This window comes from Lottia gigantea (assembly GCF_000327385.1).
Source record: "Lottia gigantea unplaced genomic scaffold LOTGIsca_209, whole genome shotgun sequence".
NCBI lineage: Eukaryota > Metazoa > Mollusca > Gastropoda > Lottiidae > Lottia > Lottia gigantea.
This window is the reverse complement of record NW_008708456.1, coordinates 136,086-147,186: the sequence shown is the minus strand read 5'-3', so window position 1 is coordinate 147,186 and position 11,101 is coordinate 136,086. Positions and strand designations below refer to the sequence as shown.

Here is an 11,101-nt window from a genome sequence, read left to right as displayed (position 1 = left end):
GCCAGTAGATCTAATTTAATTAATTGATTACCCAACTAAGCTCTTATCATCAAAAATACAAACAGGACAATATTGTTTTCTGGGCAGATCTGATCCTACACAATGGTGACACCAAAATAATTGTTCAGGATCCCATTTCTTTTTGATAGTCAATAAACGAGCGTAATTATCCTTTCCCCATGTTGCCTCCTTCCAATCTGATATATCTTCAGTCGGTTCATTAAAATACACCGCCTTTCCATATTTTTGCAATTCATCTCCGAAACGTAACCCGAATTTTTCACCATCGGCATCATATTTAGGATCGCCCCAGCCCAAAAAACAACTTAAACTATGAGTAGCTGTTCTGAATCCAACACTGATGGACGTTTCTTTCTCAGATCCTTGTCTCGTGGCTCCTGAAATAGAGGAATCCAACCTCAAACAAGTTTTAAGGATTCAAACAGAAAACAAAATGAAACAACATTAGCTCAGCATAGTTATGCCACATGGTTAAAATGGCGGTGATGAAAGAAAAAGGGTGAATGCAATAAGCAAAAAACAAGAATACAAATTGATAGGTAAATATTAATAAAGGCTTAATGAATAAGCTTCTTTCAACAATGTATAGAATTTTCATAAAAACGGCAAAATATACCTGCAAACTGCAGAATGGGCACAAGTTTTGTACACTAAAATTGTTTCAATTCGACTTACCACCGATGAATGTGTTAGTGCACCCCTGAAGCAGTGGATATGGTTTCGTTACTGCATGTTGAACTAATGTGTCCACCAAACTGTCGTAGTCAGTATCGTTTTGTAGCAGAGAATTATAAAGATATATTCTAGCTCCACCACGATCAGCTGGGACGTTTTTCTGATATTCCCAAAAACTGGTATATTTCTTCAGAGCAGTATATACTGGCTTAGTGGTAAGAGTAGCCATAAAGGCGTCCATTTTATTCTGGACAGCCTGTGTCCAACCACCGAAATAAACTAAATCTAAAGTCAGTGTACCAAAGTGTGTATTGTCTAACGGCATTGTGCTATACAAGGCATATCCTCCCCATTTTTCGTCCACTGTTTTCAAAAATTCGAAATATTTCTTTAAAACGGCGGCTCCTGGTGCAATGAAACCTGAGTTGAGTTCGTACATATTAAAGACAGATATTGCCGTCATCATTCCATTATTTGGGGGAAGATGAAGTTTGAATGTGAAACTCAAGACAACACCCCAAGTTCCTCCGCCGCCTCCTCGAAGTGCCCAGAATAAATCAGCGTCGTTACTATTTATGACAGTTCCATTGGTATGTTTAATTGTGGTACCGGAAGTGGAAGTAGTGACTGTACCACCATCAGCAATGATCAATTTCACCTCTAAGAGATTATCTACAGCCAGTCCAAGACTTCGGCAGATTGGACTATGGCCTCCTCCTTGTGTATAACCTCCCATACCCACACTCGGATCGGAACCTCCTACAACCACTCTTCCATACTTGTCCACCTATCAATGAAAGTATAATTTTAAAAATAATGCTAACTTCTACAAGATAAAAAAAATGCTAACTAATTACTTTAAAAATGAATTAACAAAAATCAATTAGTTATATCAATTAGTGAATATAAGTCATAGGGAAAGTGATTCTGCTATAGTTAATCTTATAGCGAATTGAATATGGTTTTATAATATTTGCTCGAAAAAGACTGAGATGAGAAGGAAGGGGTGTGAAGGAACACAATATGTATATTTTCGGGAAAGGGGTTTTCAACCTAGAGATTTTGGTAATGTGGCACTTTGTAGTCGAGCATGAAATTTTTTACAATTATGATTTACTTCTCACCGGCATGAAAAGATTTGTAAGAAAACCTAAAAGAAAATCACAAAATAGTAAGGATTTATAGTGGAATTTGATTATACCATCGATCAAGAATCCCGCAATGGGTAATAGAAAGAAAAAGGTTGAAAACCTCTGGGTTAGGCAATGGTTAGATTATCTTCTGTATCAATATGCTCACTGACTTTATATCTATACCTCTTCATAGACTCCGCCCCACATATTTCCAGTTTCCACCATAACCTCGCCATGAGGACTTCTCGTCGAATTCAACTCTACTTTGATTTGTTTCAATTTAGAGAGAATCAGCAATATTCCCCCTTCTACGGTTGATCTACCAACATATGAATGTCCTGTAGATTGAACTGCTAGCTTTAAACTGTGTTTTTTGGAAAAGACAACGGTCTTTTGAACATCACTTGCGTCTAATGCGTATACGATTAATCCAGGGTGTTCCGTCACTCGTCTATTCTGCATCAACGATGCATTCGCGTATCCAACATCGGCAGGACTAAGTGTGGGCCCGGTCAGAGACTTTTTGAAATCATTGAGTTGTGTTAGTGGTATTAATGGACACGGATGATGACAAATTATTGCGACACCACCATCAAGATACAGCAAGTGAAAAATGACTAGAATCACCACCACTTTCATTCTGAAACGAGACAAAAAAAAGGTAATTGTCATTACAATGATATTTTGTTAGTGTCTTGACAATTACTATTTACGAAATATTGACACATGAATTTAAAAATAGTTTTGAACAACTGCCTTCTCCTTTTAATACATGTCTAACTACGTAGATTGTTTTATATACTTTACAAATTACACAATATTAGAAGATAAAAAGTTCAAATCACTAAGTGACACAGATGACAATAATCCGTTCGTTCTTGATTCTTATCAGTCTTGAGACGAGTTTTTTCTTATCTTTTTTATTATTAATTACTTTCTGTTGCTAGAATTCTATATGATTGACTGTATTAAAATTGTTATTTTCGCCCGCCTGTAGTGTTCATTAGTATTTATATAAATGTTAATCATGGGTATTTATTTACTATAACGTAGCCTGGTTTCGTAATATTACTCAAGACTCCACGGCTATTTCAGCAACTGGTCAAATAAGATTCAATTTAATTTGTTCCCATTAATTCGTATACTAAGTGTTAGTACTTGTTCATAGAAAGATTTGTTTACCTTTGCCTCGCCTATTAAAGTACAATGTCCTATCGTCATTTATATAAATATAGGACATGAACAAAGTCACATGGTCTGTAACTTAAAATAGACAGCCCTTTGAACCTGAATTAAGGTAATCAGACCACAAATACATACATACACGTAGAATCTTAGATGACAATTTGTGGCGCCTCTTGTTATTCCTTTTCTTGTATTTCCACCTTGGTGAACCTTATATCATAATCTAAATACATAAAATCTTTCTAAATTAAACAGTTAAAGAAAATTACAAGCAATAGAAACTAACAAAACAAGAAAAACTCCTTCAAGATTCTACAACTGGCTTGTCAGAAATCACCCCTGCCCTAACCAAGAAAGATTTTAGAAAGTTGACAACAATTGATAAATCTTAACACTAAAGTAGATAATATATTCATATAGTTCTATTATTTTGAAATATGCCTGAAGTTGATTATTTTTAGTATAAGCATGTCATAAATGTGTTCCGGAATTGATACAGCTGTACAACCACGCCATAGCTTTATCTACATTCACGGACATCCATTTAAGCAGAAGAAATAAGAGTGAAAAATTCATATTTTGTAATTCAAGGGACACAACTCTTCAGATAGGTTTTATAAGATTATATATGTAGCTAATTTTTTTTCTTGCTTTAATTTGTTCTATAACATCTGTGCAAAAATTATGCAAATAAACCTAAAAGTAAACCAGTGGTAGTGTTTTTACTTTCTTACTGTCTTTCCTATAATAAGCTATATATGCACTGTATAAGCTTGTATACGTACAATTCTGAATTGGTCAGAACTTTTTTATTTATGAAGATAATTCAATTCTGTAAAAAGATTAAGGAACGTTGACCAAAACCAAGCCTGAACAATATAAATTACACAGAATAAGGGTCAAATTTATTACGTCACATTTACTTCGCACATAATTCAGCCTGTTTCTACTTCAAAAACCACAGTACTTCTTAAATTAATGAAAATTGCAGAAATAGAAATAACATGGAACCAAATGTTTTCAAGAATGAATCTTAAAAGACCATATATCCATTAGGTAGTGTGTTAAAGTTACAATCATTACATAACTCATTAAGGTTTATGATCCCTAAACCCCAGAAACCAAAATCAGTCCACATAGTAAATAGAAATAAATGATTTCTCTGTCTATTCAATCTGTCTTCAATATATCATTCTGCTGATATTTTCACCTCCCTCAAGTCTCAAAATAATATATATTTAGCAAAAAATGAGAAATTCACTCATTTCCATTCAAAACTCTCAATATGAAAGGCGACAGAAAACGAAAAAGTTCACATTTTTTACCTGGTTATGTAAAGAAAGTTAGTGAGGTGACACAAACTGACTACGACTATGATCTTCAATCTACCTCTGCAGTGTATGAAGACCAAGAATTGAGCTATGTGAATATTGAACTAGACTCTCCAGGTAGTTACAGGGTTTTACGACCAAGGCCTGAAAAAAAAGAAAGCAGTTTTGATCAAAATTAAATCTCAGGCAACAGGATAATCAATGTGGAAAAAAATGGTAGAAATGTGGAATATAGCCATTCAGACTTATGCAGACGAAGAGGCCGAGGTGTGTGCAGTACCACAATTTAAGATCAACACAGAAGAAAAATGGGGAATTGGATGGAAATATTCACTGAAATGCCTTAATTGTGGATACATCTCTCCTGTGGTAAAATTATACAAGGAAATCACGACTGGCAAAAGAGGTAGGAAAGCGGCTGCAATAAACATCAACTTACAAGATGGATTGCTAGACATGCCTTTAGGCAATTCAAGGACTAGGCTTCTACTGGCAGATTTAGACATTCCCCCACCAGCTGAAAGTGATATGTCCAAGTTATCCAATTATGTGAGTTCAAAGACAACTGACTTGAACAATGAAAGCATGAGAACTAAGGTGGAAGAGGTGAAAAATGTCAACAGGCGAAGAGGTGCTTCCAACCCTAATGTGATAAATGTGGCTTTGGATGGTACAATTGTCTGACCATAGGACACAGCAAGAAACCCGGACAAGGAGCATCCCAATCATTCGGCATTGCTTGTGAGACAAACACAGATAAAAAATATATCATAAGTGCTGTGTTGCAAAATAAACTTTGTTGGACTGGAGCGTGGGGCTAAGAAACACAGGCATTACTGTCAACTGTCCAGGACACGAGGGATGCACAGCAAATCTGACAAGACATGCACCTTCATCTGAGAGAGAAATGGGGAGAATAATTGGTGAAGATTTATCTATTCAAGGGGTGCTCATCAAGTTTGCCACAACAGACGGAGATTCAACGTCAGCTACCGGAATTGAAGAGGCAATGAGAACTTTACATCCTATGTGGAAAGTTGAAAGACTAGCTGACCCAGCCCATCTTAGTTCATCTCAGTTTCGCCAATGTTTTAAGGCTAATTTTAGCGACGGAATGTTCAGAGGCAAAACAAAAGTTGAAAAAACAAATCAAAAGAAAACTTTGAGCCAGGACATAAAATCTAGGTGTAGCCTTGTGATCAAAGAGATGTACTCTACTTACTGCGGAGATGTGGACAAACTGAAAAAACAGCTGCCGAAAATACTACAAGCAACTGTTATGTGCTACGATGGAGACTGTTCCAAGTGCCGTTCCAACTCCGTGGTCTGTAGTGGCGGTCACAGCAACAACTGGTGGAATCGATCCATGTTTCTGGCTTCAAACAACTTAACGAGCCTGGAAATGAATGACAATGATAAGTTTCTGTTAAATGAACTTTTGAAAATAAGATTAAGTGAGGAAGACATTGACAAAACCCGTTATAAGACAGACACTCAAAAATATGAGTCAATAAATCGATCAATAAACATTTCGCTTCCAAAGAGTGTCAAATATGAAAGAAATGCTATGGGGCGGCTATCATCGACTAATCTTCGATCAAATATTGGGATAAAGGAGGCAACACAGACAAAAGCAGAGTTTTTAGGAGCAAAATTGTCCCCTAAGAGTTTACAAGCACTTAGCAGTATTCAGAAAAAATCAGTGTTCCATAGAGATTATGAAACAAGACCAGAAGTTAAGAGAAGAAAGCTTCTCGCTCGAGGAAGAAATATCCATGAATTTGCAAAATATAAAAAATTAAATTCAACTGACAGTGGGTACAGAAAAGGACAATTAGACAATATTTTACCTAGTGCTTTGCAGCAGTTGGATGGTGATCATTCTAATTCATATTCGCAATGATATTTAAATGTATAATTTGCCTTGAAATGAAAAAAATAGAAAAATCAGTCTTTTTCAGAATAATGTGTTCTCTTTTATACTACAACTCCAAAAACTGGCAACAGAAGTGTCAAAGCCAACACTAAACTGCCCCCCTCCCCTCACCCGTTTTGGTATTACAAAATATTCATAAACATGAAAGCCAATCTACGCACATTCATGGGCTTTCTTCTATGACTGATGGGACATTGAAAGATATTACCCCATACTTCCTATTTGATGACAAAAATTAAGCCCCCTGCCATATCCTGCAGGAGGAATTTATAGCCAAACAGATGAATTTTGCAGCCTGGCACTAGTGCATGTGTTAAAGGCATCCATTTTGTGTGAAAACATGTGAAGAAAAACAAATAATTACAATTTTGATTCATTGCTGCAAAGTTGACAGGTCGAAATTTGGCTGAAATGGCGTTTATCAATAAAAGTGGCCAAAAATTCAAATTTTGGACAAAAAAATATGCAAATGTAGCCATAAAAAGTAATTTAGTCTTTATTCTACCTATTCTGAAAATTTCATACAAAATCATTCCCAACTTTTTGAAAAATATTAATTTTAAAAAATAAATGACCTTACCAGACAGGACTCACTCTACTAATTCATTTGCCATCTCTTCCCATGTTAAAACACGAAATTCAACCTTCTATAACTTTTTCCAGAAATCTCGTTTAAGCTTTCCAATATGTCGAATGAAAGCCTGACCAATGCTCAATGTCTCCTAAAAAATTCATTATATGATGACCTTGAAAATTTTGAGCTACTACTATACTCATCCGCTAGAGTTTGGCACCCACAAAACGACTATTTTTAGAATTAGCCTTCCGCCTTTAAGTCTCTCATCATCTCACCAAATCTGAAAGATGATGCAATTTCACACATCAAATTCCAAATCTAGACCAAATTTTACCCAAAAATAGGCATGCAAAAACCCCAAAACGGAGATAGAAAGAAGATTTCTAAAAATAGCCTGGACTACATTTGCATAAAATGTTTTAGTGGAGTGAGTCCAGAAATCAGGCCAGAGGAAAGTTCAAGGGAAATAACTCATCACGAAATTAATATTTTTTTGTGAAATTCCTTAACCGTGTTGATCGAGTTGTATTATAATATATGAATAATAATTAGTCTATCCCTTGTCGAGTTAAATACATAATTTCACTGTTATGAAGATATCGATAAGCCTGCCACAATGCTTAGAGAATCACTTTCGCCAATTATCAACTCCTAAAGAGTACTGAGAGAGTCTTAAGATTATCTTGGAGAAGTGCCAACCACTGATTTTATTGTATGTCAATTTTACGGTAAATTTCTTTGAGGGAATTGTATTAATTTCAAACGTAAAATCACGGAATATATTATATTTCTCAGGGCCCGCAGACATTCTTAGACAAATAACATGCATATGAAATATGTGTTTTTTTTAAATATGTGAAATGAGAGGACAAATAATTTAAACTCTGAAGTCGCTGTGGGAGTGATTAATTACGTAGTCATTGAAGAAAAGTGAAGGAATCATAAAAAGACCGATGGATACTCACACAGAGTGCTGTGCAGTTTAAACATACCCCAATAGTGGGAAACCCAAACAGAGTATCATAAAGGTAAGGGCCGAAGGTTTGTTGGTGTGAGGAGGGGGTGGGGGGCTTGGCTAGCGCTTGTCTGTCCGAGCAACCTTCTCCTACCCGGTTCAGTACGCCTATGTAATCCTGGCAAATTATACATGTACCTCATACTCCTTTAATAACGTCGTCTTTTTTTTAAATTGTTAACTGAATATCGACATTCTGAAAATATAACGAGAATAGGATAAATTCCATTTTTGTTTACCGCACGACTCCATTGTATAGTATTCCATTTTGTCAGTTTTGAGAAAAATGACCAATCTTGATGGGTAAATGTAGTTCACAAAGAGGAAAACAGATATTGAAGTTAGCATAATAATGCACTAATAGTGATAGTAAATGCACACTGACATTGTAGTGTTAGCATTCTTCTGGCTTTCGGCCCAAAATCATAAAAAAGCAAAACAATTTCTTGTCTTATATATGATTACCGTCTTACTGACCTTGTAACACTTTCTACTGTGTTGTATTGCAGGAATATGAAACTAAACATCCATTTGCAGATTCATTAAAGATACATTGAAAGCTGGTAATTGAAAAGGAAAAGTAAAAAGTTGCTCTCATGGCCAATTTTCCCCAATATGAATGAAGAGTTTGGATTTCTGTAATTACCCATAAAAGAGTAGAAACAATTATAGAAAAAGATAAATAATAATCAACTATAATTCATTGAATGCCATAACCTTTTATACAGTGTAAATCGTTTAACTTTTTAACAAAACATAAAAGTATATATTGTTCAATATCATCTAATTCATTCAATTATGTAAAATGTTGCGTCAATATAGAATATTTAGTTCAAACAATATGCACAGTATGATATACCTCCTGTCTATGTAGAATGATGTAATATTATCTTTTCTTGGTGATCATCATCAGGAATGTCTATAGTATATAAAAATTGAACAAGAAACTTGTAGAGAGTTAAACATGGTACTTCACGTAATGTATCATTATATTATCTGGCTTTATTTGAAGTTCCGTACAATATATTCAAGAAAGGAAGTGAAAATGACTATTTAGTTTGCCGAAATAATCAGGATAACATAACATTTTTTCAACATTCATATTAAAGCAGTGTTAGCAATAATCAATTAGTTATTGACGGATAAATTTTAATTTGGATCTTAAGTTCCACTCATATTCGAATGCAACTGTTTCAACACTCGCGCTAGAATTACAACAAACACTGTAACAGGTTGAATTACGAAAACCTAAAAGAGATATCAAGTGGTTTCGTCTCAAAATCATGGTGCAATTTGGTAATGTCAAAATAACTGTTATTTACATTTCTAAAACTATCATGGAAGACGATTCGCCGAATTTTGGAACGGAGAGCACTTATAGAGAAATATCAACCAATGGTAACGCCTTTGTTGGTACAGATATTAATAGCTTGGTTCTTCAAACGATAATAGGAGAAAGTTTTGAAAACAGTGCCAGAAACAAACAGCCTGAAGAATGTATATCAAATGATTCAAATAGAAACACAGTGGGTGTTTACAATGACGAGCGTGATGCCAATGTACCAAGTCGCACAGTAAACTCACATTCGATGGAGTCTACAGAAATGGATAGTAAAGGGGTTGAAAAGGGGCATGACGAGACCAGTTCTAATAATTGCGCAACAGAATCCAATGTTTTAAATCCAGACACATCTTCAACCACCAGCGTTGATGAAAATGCTACAAACGTTACTAGAAGATCACAGTCCTGTGAACATAATAAAGTGCTTCAAAATAACCGACCCATAGATACCGTTGTTGATGATGTTACACAGAAGATAACGGCTGAAATACCATTCGAAAGTGCTGAAAAGACAGAATCGATCGAACCCACAGAAAAGGTCGAGAGCAAATGCGGGAAAACAGCCAAAGATTCAACTGAGGATAATCTCAATTCTGACAGAAAAGAAATCCTGAAGTTGAAAAAAGATTTGGAAAGTGTTCGTGCCGAACTTCTCCAAGAATTAAGTTCGGTAGATGATGAGAGATTGGTGATGCAAGAATCCATTTTGATGGTACAGAATAAGATTTACCAACAACGGCGAGTTTTGTTGAAATGTCTAAATGATCTGACATCTGGAAAGTATCAGCAAACCAACAAACATTCAGAGCACCAAGAAGGGGAAATCAACCAAACGTTTGGAATCCTCGAAGATAGAAAAGCAGATTTGGAAAATTTAATGGGTAAATTACCACGAATGGCTGAAAAGTCTCACAACTATAACGTGCCTGATATAATAGAGGCTGGGCAAAAAATTCTAGACGAGTGTAAAAGAAAGCTTACTCCCCTGAAGCTGTCGTATTTAGAGTTCAACGAAGGGGAGGTGAATTTCGAAGGACTTAGTTCTATGATGGGATCTCTAAAAACTGTTGGTTATAGTTCAGAGGATCAGAATGCTATCTCGGCTAGGCTTATAAACGGGGTTGTACCAGGGCTGCATTCTCGAGCTCGAGTACGTGAAGTCTCTGTGGAATCTACATGTACGCAGATAAGTAGCGGTGACTTGTCGGATCAGTTTACGGTTTCGACTCAAACTGATTTCGATGGCGATAAAGGATGTGTTGGTCCAGCGGAAGGAAAGCTGATTTTACGAGTGAATGTGGAGGATATTGAAAGCAATATTGACCGATGTTGTGAGAGTACGCCGTTAGATCTGCTGGGACTATCATGGAGAGTTATGGCCAACAAACACTGGAGAGATCAGCTCCAAATTAGGCTTTATTACAAAAATATCGAACATATAGAAAAATGTGTGGAGTACGTGGAATATGGTTATACTTTTAAACTTGTGAATCATATTAATGATACGTGGTCAATTGTGAAAAAAGAAAGTCATAAGATCGGACGTGATTCGTGGTGGGATAGTGTTATAGGATGGGGACGATTAGAGGATCCTAAGTGTGGTTATGTGTTAAATAAATGGTTCACAATAGAATCTACTGTTTCTGTTATTGATGTGAAGTTTTTCTAATTTTGTTTCTAGCTAGGTGATGGTGAATCCATAGACAATCTGGAGGAGGAATATTACGTGAACAAACTTTATTTTCAGAATGCAAATCTACGACAACGGACCACCACCTTAGATTTGTAACAAAATTTATAGTGGTGCTTGCATGGAACAGTACATCAGTGAGGTACATTTTTGTTTGTAACACAGAAATATTGAAATATTCTATAAGTAGACAAAA

The 11,101-nt window shown here is 35.6% G+C and overlaps 3 protein-coding genes across 3 annotated transcripts; 2 read left to right on the top strand and 1 right to left on the bottom strand.

Moving 5' to 3' along the window:
- On the bottom strand, window positions 1-3,040 carry LOTGIDRAFT_239224 (hypothetical protein). Its single transcript, XM_009054020.1, has 4 exons — window positions 3,012-3,040; window positions 2,013-2,469; window positions 697-1,483; window positions 1-398 (listed from the first exon to the last, which is right to left on the bottom strand). Exons 2-4 carry the CDS (start codon window positions 2,466-2,468, stop codon window positions 28-30), a joined length of 1,614 nt encoding a protein of 537 aa, XP_009052268.1. The 5' UTR covers window position 2,469; window positions 3,012-3,040; the 3' UTR covers window positions 1-27.
- Window positions 3,041-4,558: 1,518 nt separating this feature from the next.
- LOTGIDRAFT_174675 (hypothetical protein) lies at window positions 4,559-6,248 on the top strand (the record flags this gene model as incomplete). Its single annotated transcript, XM_009054019.1, has 2 exons — window positions 4,559-5,015; window positions 5,290-6,248. 2 exons carry the CDS (start codon window positions 4,559-4,561, stop codon window positions 6,246-6,248), a joined length of 1,416 nt encoding a protein of 471 aa, XP_009052267.1.
- A 2,908-nt stretch (window positions 6,249-9,156) lies between these two features.
- On the top strand, window positions 9,157-10,884 carry LOTGIDRAFT_174674 (hypothetical protein; the record flags this gene model as incomplete). Its single annotated transcript, XM_009054018.1, has 1 exon — window positions 9,157-10,884. One exon carries the CDS (start codon window positions 9,157-9,159, stop codon window positions 10,882-10,884), a length of 1,728 nt encoding a protein of 575 aa, XP_009052266.1.
- Window positions 10,885-11,101: the final 217 nt, after the last annotated feature.